At 56.2% G+C, this 16114-nt stretch overlaps 1 protein-coding gene across 1 annotated transcript in view; it reads left to right on the top strand.

Annotated features, from left to right (window-relative positions):
* Positions 1 to 10846, top strand: part of ACKR3 (atypical chemokine receptor 3) — an 11146-nt gene extending 300 nt beyond the window's left edge. The window contains exon 2 of the mRNA XM_077758765.1: positions 8939 to 10846. Coding sequence (XP_077614891.1) covers positions 8965 to 10053 — 1089 coding nt within the window. The 5' untranslated portion in view covers positions 8939 to 8964 and the 3' untranslated portion in view covers positions 10054 to 10846. The remainder of the gene's footprint in view (positions 1 to 8938) is intronic.
* The last annotated feature ends 5268 nt before the right edge of the window (positions 10847 to 16114 follow it).

Below are 16114 nucleotides of genomic sequence, written 5' to 3'. Positions count from 1 at the left end.
TCTGAATCGCTGTGATCGGTTGCCCAGGGCGTTGCAGGTCTGGGCTCCGAAAGCACGGGCTGCACGCTGCAGAGGCTGCTTTGCAAAGGCGGCTGCCAAGGTGGGGGCTTCACCTTCCGGCTGCAGAAAGTTAAGGGCCGTTTCCCTTCGGGGCCGGTGGAGGGAGCGCCCCGTGGGTGTGTTGGCTTTAGGAAGCTGGTGTTTGTTTGCTGCAGTGGGTGTTTAAGCTCGGCTGGGTGAGAACTGAGCCAGAATGTCCGCGGGGCTGGCTCGGACCTGGCATAGGGAGCAGCCTGGCACCACCGCGCCCCACGCTCACGCTGGGGATCAGTCGGGAAATAGATAGAGTTGGCAGGAAATATGTCATTCCAGAAAGATGTACGCTTTATTAAGAGGCATCCTGAAGTGTGGGGTTCCAGCATGGATTCGAATTCAGGGCTTTGGGGGATTAACCGGATCCTGGAAGCCGGGCGGCTACGGGGGTGAATGTTAAGTGCAGCTCGGTTGGCCAGTCTCTCGATTGCATCCTTGCTAACCCAGCGGGGGTCTTTATTGTGCTCTCGGAAGGTAAGTCCAACTTCAAGTAGAAAGCAACAAGGACACGCACACAAGTCTAGGATTTTGCCGTTGCAATGCAGCCTTCAGGTAAAACGTGAGTTCTGTTCAATATTGTTAGCGTGAGTGCATGGAGATTCGGGGGGTGACTGGCAGAGTCAGAACTTTGGAGTGAGGTCAAGGGGTGGGTGGTTAGCCAAGCCTCGTAACTTCCAGAGAGAATGAGAAGTTGTAAAAGTCAGACTGGCTGTCTCCCTCCGTCTTTTCCTTTCTCCCTTTCTTTCTCTCTCTTCTTTCTATTCTCTCTTTCTCCCTCCCTCCCTCTCTCTCTCTCTCTCTAATTCATTTGCTCACAACAGGATCCCTAGGTTTTCCCGGAGTGGCAGAGGCCCCCGTGACATGGTTTACAGCCCTTTGAAGGTATTCGGTGCCCTGACATCCCCTGAAACTTCATTCTTCAGAGTCTCAATGTGGTAACTTTCCCTTTTCTTTTTGAACACAGATGCTGCCTTTGTGTCCTTTTATTTATTCCAAGAAAATGCAGAGATCAAATAGGCTTGCCTAGAAAAGAGAGTGGAGGCTGCTGGGGTCTGTGCTTAACTTTCTATAGATTTTAAAGGGATAAACTGCCTGTCCCTCCGTCTGGAGCGAGCTTCCCCAGATGCAAAGCCTTTCTCCAAAGCAAGGTTGCACACAGGCGCTCTAGCTTGGAAACAATTTGCTCTTTTTCCTCCCTGTCTCTGGCCATACACACTCGAATGTTCCCGAGCTGGATGCCACACAGCCTCCTGGGGCTGCGGGGTGGGGGGCGGGGTGGAAGAGCAAAAGAAAACTGAGAAACGCCCGTATTTTGCTGCCTGTCCGGTTTCTTAGAGGGGCGTGCATTGCAATCATAGCTTTAAAAAAGTTCCAGAAAGTGTAGCCAAGGCAGCGTGCCTGTGCTTAACTGAGTCAGGACTTTGGAGGTGAGTTTTTTCCCTTATTAACAGCGAATCCTGGGAGAGTTGAGAAGGTATTATGGTTTCTAATCAGACCCAGAACAGGCAAAGTGTAGGCTTTCTGGATGGGAAAAAAAAAAAAAAAAGAAAAGAAGAAAAAAACCCAAACAAAAAAACCTACTTCATCAGAACAGTGGGTTTTTGTGTGGTCATCCGGGCAGAGGGGTTTCTGTTTTCGGGGAGGCACGCCAGAGCTGGCTGGACTTCCTCGGACCTGAGGCTGGCAGACGGGTGCTCCAGAAGCCTGAAGACTAAAACCGAGCAGAAAGAGAAAAGCCTTCAAGACTTTAGGGCTTTAGATTCCTCTCCGTGGTTTTGCAGGGCGCAAGTGGAATTTGGAGCTAGAGGGGACAGAGTTTGAACTTAGTTTGACTTTTAGGAACAAGGACTGTGTCAGGACGCCTTCTCGTTGAGTCGCACGCACGTGGCTGGAGTGCAGAAAGAAACCCAAGGCTGGGTCACGTCCAGTGTCCGGATAACCTGAGCCCCAGGACATGCATTTTCTATTAAAGTAAAAACAAGCAAGCAAAGGTAAATAAAAAGAGAGAGTGAGACCAGAAAAGGGAAGGAACAAAGAAGGGGATTGTCTGATTTCAAATACTTGATGGCTTTCTGCAGGGAACATTTGATTTTTTTGTTACTTAAGAATCCACTAAGTTAGCGTGGGGGAAGAACGTGTAGTTGCTTTCCTTAGTAAAGTAACGAGGGGGTTGCATAGTGTTATCACGAACATTTTGCTGAGCCACAGGTAGGCTTGGATCCCATGTTTTGTTCCATGCTCTGGAAGGGCGAAGGGACCGTGAGTAGCTCAGTGGTGACTCTGGACAGCTGTTGGCCAGGGACAGAGAAAAGGGCGGTGGGCATCGTGGGGGACCGTGTCAGCCAGAGAGCCAGCATCTTCTGATTTTCTTGCCGGTTTAACAGCTTTGTGGGGATCTTCCCTGAGTTTTATTAGTAGAGTCCGAGATGGTGTCGTCTGCTCCTGGGAACTCTACTGTGTCTGGCCGGGAGCCTGGCTGACCTGCCACTGCCTCGTCCAGGTCCTGAGCTGGGTGGGAACGGAGGCTCTGGTGACACCCGGCCAGCCCAGACGGCAGCCTTTGTGACACGGGACTCTGGACCTGCCCTTCTGGGCACAGCATTGCTTCCCTGTGGGCAGCTGAGCACAATAGACCAGATTGGCTTTCTGGATGTGGGGGTTCATTTTCTCCCCCAAATGCTTAAAAGTGGGTGAAGATGCCCCCCCCCACCGTGTGTTAACAGGAAACATGTTGAGGACCCCCCAGGGTTAGGTGGCCTAGATCTGAATCAGGATTAGGGAGTTTTCTTTCCCCTTGACTCTGTCTTTATGACTTTTCGCGTTTCCTGATACTTTAGAGCAGCCCCTTACTTGTATAAAGTATCAGCCGGTGACTGAATAGGCACCCAAGATAGCATTGTTTTTGTTTGCCTGGCACTGGGGGACCCACCAGTCCCCAAACTGCTGTCAGCCCTCGCAGATGGCCACAGGGAGCCTGCCAGGGCCGAAGCTTTCTGGACTTCCCTGTAGATGTAATGCATCCCTAGTAAAAACAAACAAACAAACAAACAAACAAACAAAAACCAAACGGCAAACAAAACCCAAACCTCAATGCTGGGCAGTTGCCTCACGTGTTTAGAGGTAGTGCGGATTCTCCTTAGCGAACCGCGTGCCGGCTGCATAGAAAGCAGGGTGTGGGGGGTGGTGTGGACTTTGGCAAGGAGGCCAGAGCACGGCTCCCACTGGATGAAGCCTCTGGAAAAGTTGGGAAAGTGAAGAGAGCCGCTGTTAAGCCACAAAGCCAGATAACCTGGTCCCTTGGCCTGGCCTGGCCTCAGTGTGCAGGCGCTCAGCGGAGAGACGGAACACGGTGACCCAGTCTGCACGTCGCTGACTTGCTCTGTGAAATTCCGTCCCGGCAGGACACAGAAAGCTGATCAAAAAGATCACCCGTAGGCAGAGGTCTCCTAAAGAGCCCTGAGGGTCCCAGCTGCTGCCTTGCCCTGGCCTGGCCCACGGAATCTTTATCTGCACCCCTGGGGACTTCGGGGAGCCCCTTCCTCCTGCCAGTCTGTGCCCGGCCACCAGAGCATCCCACTGTGCGCCTTCCACAGTGGCACGCCTGCCCTCAAAGCGTTTTCTGCCCCAGGCCACTCCCTTGCTCACAACCCCGTGGCTCCTGGGTGGACTGGCCTAGCCTGACCCCCTCACTTCCTGTACCCCTGCCCCGGACGGAGACTCGCCGCCGGCTTTCCCGTGTGGGGAGGGTGGCCTCAGCCAAATTCAGTGACGCTCTTCATGGTGCATCACTGAGGCACCCCTCCATTTCTCCGTGAAGGCTCCCGTGAGCCAGTTGAGTGGAAACCCCTCACCCTCCTGCCCCGGGGGGCACTACCACCACCTGCTGCCTGCTTTCTCTTCTTAGTTACTGGCAAGTTCTTGGGGGGCAGGCGCGGAGCATGGTGATTCTGGTCTGTTATGCCCCAGAGCAGTGGCCCCCACAGAGGAGGCTCCCAAAATTTGGGAAGTGCACAGAGTTGATGTTTGTCTCAGTTCAGAAACTTCTGGACTCGCGTTCCCAGTGCTGGCATCAGATCACTGGGCTTGGTGGGGCCCGATGAACGCCACTGGCGAAGACATCGCGGGGGTGTGGGGCTCGGGCAGGAAGAATGTGGAGAAACGTAAACGCAGTGACACAGAATGGAGACATGTGGCTGGATGGGGGACCGGGTGGGAGAAGCAGGTCCCGTTCACTGGGAGCAGCTAAGAAGTTGGCCAGGAAGGGTCTTCCTGGCCANGGGGGACCGGGTGGGAGAAGCAGGTCCCGTTCACTGGGAGCAGCTAAGTAAGAAGTTGGCCAGGAAGGGTCTTCCTGGCCGGCGATGGGAATTTGCACACACACGGAGGGCAGTTTTGGTGAACGCCAGCCAGTTGGCGGTCTCTGTCCTGGAGGCATCGGCTTGTGGCCAAGGAGGGGACATGTTTACTGCGGGCTGACCGCCACCCCTTGCCTACTAACCTTGGGGACTTCTAATTCTGGCGTGACCCCCGCTCCCTGGGTGAGCTCAGGCAGACCATTTGGATTCAGACAAATGCCTCGGGCCACTTGGCTGTAGTTCACTCGTTGTCTGGGGTACTTGGTTGATGAGTAATAAGCCCGAGATAGGAGAGGCTTCCAGAAAAGCCCTCAGACTGACAGAGGGAGTCCTTCCACCACTAGGGAACAGGAGCGGTGGGTGAGCCTCAGGCGGTGGGGAGGGCCCGACGGACGCCGGGTCCACAGGAAAATTGACTTCCTTTCATGGCGGAAGTGTGATGGCCCCTGAGTGCAGGTGTGGGACAGGCGACCCCCAAGGGTCTGTAGCAAGTGTCCCCAGAGGAGAAGAGGGTCAGATAAGACTCCGCGAGCGCTGGGGACACGGGATGGAATGGTGACAAGTCCAGCGTTTTGTTGTCACTGGGATCTCTGTGGCCCAGCGGGCGGAATGGGAACCTTTACAGTCAGGTGAAACGTTCCTCCATCAGAATTTACGTAATTCTCGATGTCAGATTTCAGGTGATACGGAAGTTTAGAGAGTCAGCTCGACAGGCTGACTGTCTGTCCCCCCCGCCCCACGCCGCCTGCCCAGAGTTTTATACCTTCTTGCAGATCTTTTCCCCGTGCCCTTTGTGCACATGTATTTACAGTAAAAACACACCTGCTTTTTGCTCTTGTTCTTAAATGAGATTATGCGATGCGTATGTATTGGCATGTTGCTTTTCACTTGCGGAACGTTCTACCTTTCCATGTTCCTAAAGGAAGGTCCCTTTTGTTTTTCTTACGTTATGTTTCACACGGGGGATACCTCACACTTGGGCAAACCGGCCCCCTGCTGGTGGATGTCTATGCTGTCTCCGATTTTTTTGCGAATAAATAGTGCTTCAGTAAACACGCTTGTACTGTTGGGGACTCGTGAATCTTTCGAGAGGAGAAATGTGTGACCCTGTAAAATCAAAGACGGGGGCCTCCTCCAGGTCCCCTGGTCATCGGCCCTCCGCTGCCCCCCAGCATGAAGAGACCTCCCAGAGGCTCTGGCTCAGAGGCCTGACTGCCTAGACGGGGAATGCGAATCCTTCCCGGTTCACGCAGAATGTGGCCTGTGTGCCAGTGTACCGGCTGCGGTGACCTCCAGCTTTCCCCGGGTTGGGGCCCGGGGCAGACCGCCTTTGGCGGAAAATGCAGATTGTCGTTGTCAGATCCTTTTCTCTTCCGGAAACGGCCCTTGATTGTTTCCAAAGCCAAATGCATGCAAACTACCGCAATGCCGAGAGGCTAAGCTGTTGGGCGGGGTTTTGCCCTCCTGAGGCCCCACTTAGATTTGTGGAGGCTTGATTCCTAGTTCGCTTCATCTGCTCTCGGTGCTGCCCTCCTCCTCTTGGCCGCTGGAGCCTCCTGCCCTGGGCGGGGGTGCCTGTGGGTCCCTGGAGGGGGGTGGTCAGGGCACAGGGCTCCTGGGCCGAGTGGCGGTGGGTGATTGGTGATGGGTAGGCCAGCTGGCTTTCTCGCTCTAGCCGGGGGCCTCGAAACCTCAGCTGTGCCCTTCAGCCCATCAACCGTTGCTGGAAGGGTCCCCCCGGAAGGGACGGGAGAGGATGCGTGGGTGGGGTGGTGGGGCCCCCAGACAGGTGCCATTTCTGGCTTGGAGGGCCCGTGATCACCAGTCCTGGTTTTCACTGCCCAGAGGGCAGAGGCAGAAACCAGGGATGCAGCCCGCGCCCTCTCCGGCCCAGGCAGGAGCCCCAGAGGGTCCCAAAGGCTAGGGTGTGAGAGGCGGTGACTTCTCGCGTACCCCTGTCCTATGCGGTACAGCCCTGCACACCGACTAGCGCCCAGCGCCCGCCCACTGGGTGGCACGGGAGCCTGAGCTGGCTCCCTGTCTCCTCGTGGTGAGCAGAGAGGTGGGGGGGCTTGGACCCCGTCACGGTGACCGAGGCTGGGGCGCATTCCTTCCTTTCCAGCCCCCGTGGACGGCCCGGATGCTGGGCTCCAGAGCTGTGTCTGCAGAGGCCATGCAGGGCTGTGGCGGTGAGGGCAGAGGAGGGCCCCCCCCCCGACCCCGCCCGCCTCCGCCCTCCAGCAGGGCTCCTCCGCTTTGCAGGGACTCTGGGGTCCAGTGAGGCCATGAGGCGAAAGCACCTTATAAACTGGGCTGTGCTGCAGATGTGTTTCACTTTAAGGACATGGGGCGGGGGGGAGAGGGGGCCACCGCATTGGAACCAGGAGGGAAGCAAAGCCGAAATGTTTGTTCTGTGCTGGGAACGGGGGCTTCAGGGGCCGGGGAGGGGAGGGTCAGCCCCAGGCAGGTTAGTGGCCAGGGGGCCAGGCCGGTAGTGGCTTCAAAGCACCATCCCGGGCTGGCTGCCCGCCCCAAGGCCAGCCCGGTGGGTCCTCAAGGGCGTCCCCTGCTGCCCCAGGTGCTGTCAGAGCCTTCGAGCCAGGGTGGTCCAGAGTCCCATCATGTGAGGAGTCTCTCTGTCTAGAACGTGGTCGTGCTGAGTCTCCCAGGGTGCCCTGCTGTGCTTGTGCACGAGTTGCTGGTCTCAGGGCACGGGGACCCTCCTGGGGGGGTGCTCCGGGGACCGCCAGGCTTCCCGGCTATGGGCCCTGCCACTGCAGGCGCCTCACGGGAGGCCCAGCCTTCTCCCCTCAGCAGCGGGGACACGGGGCCCCGGGTGGGTCACCAGGAGAGGGACCGGTGGGCGCTTTCACCCCGCAGAGGGGAAGTGCCCCGGAATCTGCTAGTGATTTCCGCTGAGACCCACCTGCTGTGGGTTTTGGGGCGGAGGAACTGGTCGGTCCTGGGAGGCAGCGGAATGTCTCACTGGTCAGACTCGGTTCATGTATCCTGAACATGAGCCAGTCACACCGCCCGCCTCTGTTCGTCTTGCCTCCCCTTCCAGGCAGCGACAGGCAGTTACTTAGCAGTAAGAGTTAGTTTCAAGCGTGGAGCAAGAGGGAAGGGAGGCTGTGATCTTCGCTGGAGGGTTGGGGCGGGGTGGAGGGGCGGGGTGGGGTTTTACAGAGCCCGTCGTCTGGGCTCGTTCCGCACGGGGCCCTCGGGTGTCCTGACAGTACAGCGGAAGCAAGTTAGCCCCCGTGAGGGGAGAGTCAGGATGCCAACCCAGGAAGGTCTGGTCTTGGGATGGGTCCCAGCTCATGCCGGGAGCGTAGCCATCTGGGCACTGACCTGTGCATCCTCCAGGGAGATCTCGGTGACCTGGAGCCCGTTGTGAATGAACTTGGCACGGAGGCTCGACTCGAGGTGGGTCATTACCTGTGACATCCGGAAAGGAAGCGCAAACGCCTTCCTCTGCTAGATAACTCAGCAGGTGGCCCTTGTTCCCAGGGTCACACAGTGGGGCCGTTGTCCCTGGCCGGGTCCTGGGGGGACCTCAGCGCCCTCAGGCTGGGGGAGGGGGGTCAGCCATAGAAGACAGTCCCTTCATAGCTGCTGCATTTCGGGGAGGCACCGTGGAACTTGGGAGCAGATTCCTCTGTGGATGAAAATGGTGAAATTGGTGACAATTCCCGGGTCATTAGGGAAGAAGGTGGAGACAGTTGTCTGTCCCTCCAGAAGCGTGACAGGTGGTGACTTTTGTGCTCTGGGTCTTGGCACAAGCCTCTCTTGAAGCAGTTGTTGGATCAGTAAAAGAAAGGAACACAGCTGGGTGCTTGCCCTTAGTTGAAAATCCTGCGGCAAAGCCGGCGGGTGCGGGTGCGGGTGCGGGTGCGGGGTGCACCCAAGCACATGAGCTGCAGGACGTTTTGTGCTTAGTGGTCATCAGGACCGCAGAGCGAAGGCGACCTAAGACCCAGGCTCACACGCACACGTGTGGCCGGAAGGTCAGAAGCACCGAGTCACATTTTTGATGCCCGTGGGTGGGAATGTGCAGCCCTCTCGTTAAGGCCCCAGAGCAGGACAGTTGTCACGCAGCAGTGCCAGGAACTGATGGGCTCTGCATTCTTCGGGACATGGGGAAAATGGCTCCTCTGTCCTCTGCTAAGAATGAGCGAGCCGTCAGCGTCACCTTGGCCGTCAGACGCCTGGCTGGCCCCCGGAGCGTGCCGATTTCACACCCTGGGCACAGCATGAAAAGACAGAGAAAGCACGTGCTCTTTCTGTCGGGTTTAGATTCCAGGTGGGTTTTATTCGGTGGTGCAGAGTGTGTGGCTGTTTGCTTTTCTCCTTTCTTGGGGAAGAGGCCACTGAGCCAAAGCGGGACAGCCGAGCACGCGTGCGCCGGAAGAGCACGTGGACTGGCGCTCCGGAGTTTCCTAACGAGGCTGCTTTTCTGTTCCCTCTTTTTCCGTGCGGTTTCTGTGCAGGCCGTTTGCTTCCCGCGCTCAGCACCATGGATCTGCACCTCTTCGATGACTTGGAGCCGGGGAACTTCTCCGACATCGGCTGGCCCTGCAACGGCAGCGACTGCATTGTCGTGGACACGGTGCTGTGCCCCAGCATGCCCAACAAAAGCGTCCTGCTGTACACGCTGTCCTTCATTTATATCTTCATCTTCGTGATCGGCATGATCGCCAACTCCGTGGTGGTCTGGGTGACCATCCAGGCCAAGACCACCGGCTACGACACGCACTGCTACATCCTCAACCTGGCCATCGCCGACCTGTGGGTGGTGGTCACCATCCCCGTCTGGGTGGTCAGTCTCGTGCAGCATAACCAGTGGCCCATGGGAGAGCTCACGTGCAAGATCACGCACCTCATCTTCTCCATCAACCTGTTCGGCAGCATCTTCTTCCTGACCTGCATGAGCGTGGACCGCTACCTCTCCATCACCTACTTTGCCGGCACGTCCAGCCGCAGGAAGAAGGCGGTTCGCCGCACCGTCTGCGTGCTGGTGTGGCTGCTGGCCTTCTGCGTGTCCCTGCCCGACACCTACTACCTGAAGACCGTCACGTCGGCGTCCAACAATGAGACTTACTGCCGCTCCTTCTACCCCGAGCACAGTGTCAAGGAGTGGCTCATCAGCATGGAGCTGGTGTCCGTCGTCCTGGGCTTCGCCGTGCCCTCCTGCGTCATTGCCGTCTTCTACTGCCTGCTGGCCCGCGCCATCTCGGCCTCCAGCGACCAGGAGAAGCAGAGCAGCCGGAAAATCATCTTCTCCTACGTGGTGGTCTTCCTCGTGTGCTGGCTCCCCTACCACGTAGCGGTGCTCCTGGACATCGTCTCCATTCTCCACTACATCCCCTTCACCTGCCAGCTGGAGAACTTCCTGTTCACGGCTCTGCACGTCACGCAGTGTCTGTCGCTGGTGCACTGCTGCGTCAACCCCGTGCTCTACAGCTTCATCAACCGTAACTACAGGTACGAGCTGATGAAGGCCTTCATTTTTAAGTACTCGGCCAAAACTGGCCTCACCAAACTCATCGACGCCTCCAGGCTGTCCGAGACGGAGTACTCGGCCTTGGAGCAAAACACCAAGTGATGCGCCCTCGGCAGGGTCTCGGGGACACATGTGCTTGTTTTCCATGCGACCCTGGGATGCGTTCTTTTCTGAGAGTTCGGCGCGGCAGCCTCCCGACTGGACGCCCGAGTAGCGGGAAGAGGGGAGCGTGCGCCATAGTTCACCCCGACCCCCTTTCTCGGGCCACCTCGGCCGTGCATCCTGACGGTGTCACCTCACCCAGGGCTGTGCTGTGTGACCAAGCCAGCCGCGGGGACAGGCTTGCCTGTATTTCTGTAAAATAGGACTTTCCGCGTTCCCCGAAGGTTTTCTATGGTGACTTGTATTTAAATTTTAAGACTTTATTTTCTCGCTGTTGGTGTACCTGATAAATGTATTTGAAAGTTTAAATATATTTTAAATATCGTATGGGAGGCATAACGCTGACATGTATTCAGAGTGTGGTAGTTTGAAGACTAGTTTGACTTCCGTTTTGACTAAGGATGACAATAATTGTTAGCTGGTTTGAAATGATATATCTATAAATCTATAAATCTATAAATATACGCCAGTCTTGGCGCAAAGGCTTTATTTACGACAATTTTATATCTGTGTGGTGCTTTGTACCGGCACGGGATATGGAACAAAAAACGACCCCGTCACGCAGTTTGTGATCTTACTGGTATTGTAAAATTACGTGAAAAAAGAGAAACAAAGCACCACTGTCCCAGGCTGTGACGCTGTGCGCAAAGCGAGCAGTCTTGTTCCAGAAAGTTCCAGAAAGTTCTCTCTGTTTGTAAGTTATTATTTTTTTTAATAAAGATTTTTTTTTCCTAAAAAAGCACTGGAGTCTGTGTTTTAAAAGTGTGTGTGGCATTTAGGTGGCATGTGTGGTAATAATAATACACGTATGCTGCATGTTGGGTTGGCCTAATATGTGTAAAACAAGAGCTCTACCATAAAGCAAAACCCCGGGGGTTACCCTGGAGGCAGTGACATAAAAGGAAAAACATTTCAGCGCTTTTTTTTTTTTAAGGTCATGTAGTATATTTGCGGGAGAGGAGATGACTGGGGGATAACTGGTCAGTGCAGCTGTTAAGGCCTCGGCGGTGCCGGAAGATTCTTGCCTGCTGTCAGCCCAGAATTGTCCGGGGCCTAGGACTATGTGTCTTGGTGTGTGCCCCCAGAGCCACATGTCACACAGCCCATTGACGCTTCCCTACTAAGTTTCTGGGTTATTAAATTTTTTTTTAATGTTTATTTTTGAGAGAGAAGCTAGTGAACGTGAGCAGGGGAGGGGGCAGAGAGAAAGAGAGACCCAGAATCTGAAGCAGCTCCAGGCTCTGCCCTGTCAGCACAGAACCCGATGCAGGGCTCAAACCCACGGACCACGAGATCATGACCTGAGCCGAAGTCGGATGCTTAACCACCTGAGCCTCCCGGCTTCTGTGGTTTAAGCCCTGCGTTCTCTACCTGTGTGCAGGACGATCTCTTCATTTAACAGACAAAATCAATCGGTGACCCTCTTCTTGAGGCCACGCGATGAGTGAATGGTCGGCCTCTGTGTTAGCAAATAAACCTGTTTAGAGAGTGGCTGGAAGGAGCACTTTGAGCGTGCCCAGTTCTGCTGTGCCCTCTTCCGCGCTCGGGCCACAGGAATGGTGGAGACCTCTGCAGGCAGGTGCGTCCGGCGGGACCTCAGAGGTAGACCCAGCTCCCCTCCACCTGTGATGGGACTGATTTGCACGGAGAGCTGCTTGCCAACACAAGGAGGGACCCGAGCCAGGTGCTCCTGTCTCCCCTGTGAGTTTGGGAGCTGCTACCATATAGGAGAGCCCCCCGCCCTGCCCCCCGCCCGTGCAGGTGGGGTCCCCCAGAGACTCAAGGTGGACGGCCCCCAGCAGCTCCCTGGGGCCCGTAGACCCAGGCTGCCGCAGGACGGCTCTGACTTCCTCAAAGGGCTTAATGGCTGAGAGCTTTGAGACCAGGGTTGTAAATCACTCTAAACATCTGTGATTACACACACATGTTCTCAGGTGCCTATGTGCCGCGAGGATTCTGATCGGATCACAGTAATCCTGATCGTGGGTCAAGAGCCTAACTATGGGTGGAGATCCCCAGAGCAAGGACAAGTAAGAGCAGAATGACAAAGCGAAGTCCGTAAATCATGACCAGAATGTGTGTTCCTGACAATAGATTGCAATTTGCACTGAGCTTCCTAGCAGCCTAAGTGCAGATAGAAACACGCTCACCAAGTAGCAAGTTCAAGCCCAGGGCATAACTGTAGCCATTTGCTCGGCTGTGCAGTACATGTAATACAAAAATGAGTTCATCGTAATTTCTTCTATCTCAGTCAATTCAGAGATGCTCCCCACCACTGCCTAAGTACCCCGAAATCTTGGGGGAGCTCTGCTGGGGGGTTATACAGTGAGGGGGGTGGGGGGCGGTCCTTGCTGTCAGCTCCTGCCAGCCTCTTCGGAAATGTCCACTGCCGCCTGCCTGGTCCTTACGCAGATCTCCTGCGTGTCGCCCTCTCCCAGGGTCTCTTTCTGTCTCTGCTGTTCCGCACCACATCGGGTCGTGGGGTGCGCGGGTGCTCGGTGCACCCTTTTCTGTATTCACACTACCCTTAACCCCACGAGAATCCCCCAGCTGCTGCCTCTGGCACGGAGGGCCTGAGGGAAGGTGGGCAGACCCTGAGCCGACTCTAGACTTAACGATGCAGCACGTTCTGCTTTGTGTGGCTTTCCATGAGCCCAGGACACGGTGCCTCAGAGCCCTGGGGGGTTTCTGGTGCGCAAACTCCATCTCAGGGATGCTCCAGTGACCGGACTGTCTCTGCCAGTGGGTGATGGAGGCACAGGTCAAGGGGTACAGAACTTGGTGGGGGGGATAATCAGTTAATATTAAAGAACTCCTGCCCCACCCACATGGGTGTGGATGTGGAGTTGGGAGAAGTTGTGTGCCAGGTTTTGGATACGAGGTGGGCTGGGGGGTGCCGGCGGGGTGGGGGAGAAGGTTTCTGGGCAGAAGCCCTGGCTCTCCTGAAACTCAAGAGTCCGGAGAGCCTGACACTGAAATTTCTACCTTTTGAGGTCCATTCCTTTGGCATCCTTTCCGATGGAAAGATCTTTGAAAATGCCAGTCCCGGGAGACAGTAGTGAGTTGTGAGTAGTTCAGCGGATGATGGCATGTGGGCCCCAGGAAAGGTAGCTGGGTGGGATGTGGTTGGGGCCCCCACCCCACTGGAGAGAGGGGAAGGCTTTCCTGGTCTTCTCCCTCCCTCTGAGCCTGCAACGGGCGCACCCCAGAGGTCCTGAGTGAATGGTAGCCTCCGTCAGCGAGTCCTCAGTGAATGCTTTCCATTTGGGTCAACGCATCAACACCAGAATAATGTCCTCTGGAGAATGGACTTGAGCCCTCCCAGTAGACTCCGGGCGGCCTGGGCAGAGACCCCAGGGACATTTCTGTTCAGCTCTCTTACTGGCTAACAAGAAATTTAAAATCACCAGCCTCCCTGCTTCTGGAGGGCTCCCCAGGAGGCTGCGGCTCGAGGATGTGGTCTGTTTAATNACCCCCCCCCCCCTTTTCTTTCTGGAGCTGTAATCAATAGGAAGAGCGCATTAAAGCTTTCCCCACCGCCGCATTTCTCAGGGTCCTCGTTGAAAGTGCGGATTGTGTTTTATGCGGGGCCATAATGAGAATTTGAATTCCGTGTGGAGCCTGGAGGGTAAATGAAAAGTCGTCAGTTGCCCAGCTGTGCCTCCGATGGGTGTCTTTCTCTGCAATTTATTCCACGCTTGTTCCCGTTAATGTATTCATCCAGCCGTGCAGTTGTTCATTCGATCGCGGGTTCGGGCGAGCTTTGCGGAGTGCCTACTGTGTGCCAGGCACTGTGCTGGCCTTTAAACACATGTCAGAGATGGCCGGGGCTTTGTTTTTCCTTTTGATAGGCTCCCAGCCTGGACGGGGAGACGGACAATGGAGACCTGGAGAAATCGTTATGGGCCAACGTGGGGAGAAGGATCCTGGCCGCCTTTTCTGGAAATATTCAGAGCCGACCGGAGGGAGTGAAGGAATCAGGGAAGGCACACAAAGAAGGGGCCCTCCTGTCCAGCCTGAGGACGGTCGGGCTCTGGTGGGCAGGCCCAGGGCACACGCTGGGGACGGCAGCCTTCAGGAGGGTTGCCAGGATGCGGTCCCTGTTAAAAGTCCGTGTGCTCGGGGAACGTGAAGGCGTCTGAGCGGTGGCTGCGAGTTAATGAACACTGACAGCATTCATCGCGGGGTGACAGGAACGTTTTTTTCCTAAATTGGGAAGTAAAGGTCCTAATGGCCATCCCCACCCTGAGGGCAGGAAGTGAGGCTTCAGGACAAAAGTGGGGGGAGTGGCCAGAGAGGCTTCGAGGGGTCTGCACTCCACTCTCGCCGGCTGCGGGATGGACCCTTGTTTCCAAAACGAATGGGCAGTTCTCTGCAGCTGAATTCCTCTCCGTGTCCTGCTTGGTGGCTCCTGCTGCAGGCTGATGCGGGGCTGGGCAGGGAGGCTTCATCCTGAGGCTGCTCCTGGTTTGTGGGGTGCTCCCACCTCGCTGTGCGCTCACCTGACCTTCTCTGTGAGCACACGGCAGAAGCGAGCTCTTGGCACCTCTCCGTAGGACACTAATCCTATCAGACATGGGGGCTCCGTCCCCATGACCTCACTTAACCTGAATCACTTCCTTAGACTTCCCCTCTTCAAATACGGCATGATGACACTGGGCAAGGGGGTTAGAGCTTCAATATATGGATTTTGCTGGAGGGACACAAATAATCATTCAGTCCATAACCGACAGGGTGTCATGAATGAACCAGGAGCACTTATTAAGCACTTACGGCCTGGCCTCTCATGTACGGTACGTTTTCAAAATTCAGCGGCAGAAATGGAAAGACAGCCACGTGCCGCCAGGGGCTGGCCTCAGGTGGGTATACATCCCCTTTCTGGAAGAGGGAATGGGGAGGGGGCTCTGCCAGCCTGGCCCCCAGCGGTGGACCTGGGATCTGAACGTAGCTCAGCACACTGCCGTCCCGTGCAAGCCCCCCCCCACCCCCAACGTGCACGTGCACGCGGCTTCCCCGGGGACGATGGGACGGCTGTTTGCTAGGGCCGTTGTGACAGACTGCCGTAAACTGGGGACACTACGACCCCAGAAGTTCACTGCCTCACACTTCTGGAGGCCGGAAGTCTGAAATCAAGGTGTGGACGGGGCTCATTCCTCCCGAAGGATCTGAGGACAATCAGCTCCGGCCCTTCCAGCTTCTGGGACTCCAGGCTGTCATTGGCCCGGGGCTGCGTGACTCCAGCCTTGGCCTCTGGCTTCACGGGGCTTTCTTTTCTCTGCATGCGTGTCTCCTGTGCTTACAAGGACCCCCGTCACTGGATTTAGGACCCTTCGTGATGTCTGCAAAGACCCTTCTCGACTAAGCCCCTATTCGCGTGCTGGGCGGGCGTGTTATTTAGGGGACACGAACCAGCCCCCCGCGGGGGTGTTCCCGCACGAACGGAGTGGGCACACAGGGGTGCGCAGGGTCAGCCCGGCTCCTCCCTCGTTCCGCACCCGGCCCTGCACGCACACGGCTTGCGTCGGCCTGGCTCCAGCCGAGCTTTCTCCTCCGGTTTCCCAGTTTGCACGTTTTGGATTCTGTCTTTCACATCAGGGTTTTACTCAAACAGCTGCAGATCTTTCGCGATCTATTCACGGTTCACAGTGAGGTGCTGCAAACCCGGCGGGCAGAGCTGCGTGTTGAGGAGGGGCCCTGGCGGCCGAGAGCCTCGCGGAAGAAGTGTCTGCCCAAGATGCTTCACCTCGGACACCTGAATGTCAGTGCCGGGTTTTTTTTTCCACAGGCAGATGTCTTTCCCCAGATCCTTCCATGTGTCTGGGAGGGAGGGGTGCCCCTGACTTGTGGCATTCTGCAAGCGGAGCAAGGGGTCGGGTCCCCCAGCCGCATGACTTTTGCTTAATTGCCCCAAATTCGGCCTTTGCCTTTCACCACCGGCTGCTTTGCCTGAAGCCCCAGAGCCCAGGCTCTGACTGAGTTTCTCTGCAGGAAACAGCCACTT

The sequence above is a fragment of the Crocuta crocuta genome, unplaced genomic scaffold, assembly GCF_008692635.1.
Source record: "Crocuta crocuta isolate KB4526 unplaced genomic scaffold, BGI_CrCroc_1.0 scaffold290, whole genome shotgun sequence".
NCBI lineage: Eukaryota > Metazoa > Chordata > Mammalia > Carnivora > Hyaenidae > Crocuta > Crocuta crocuta.
Note: the sequence above shows the minus strand (reverse complement) of the source record. Positions and strands in the feature narration are given on the sequence as shown.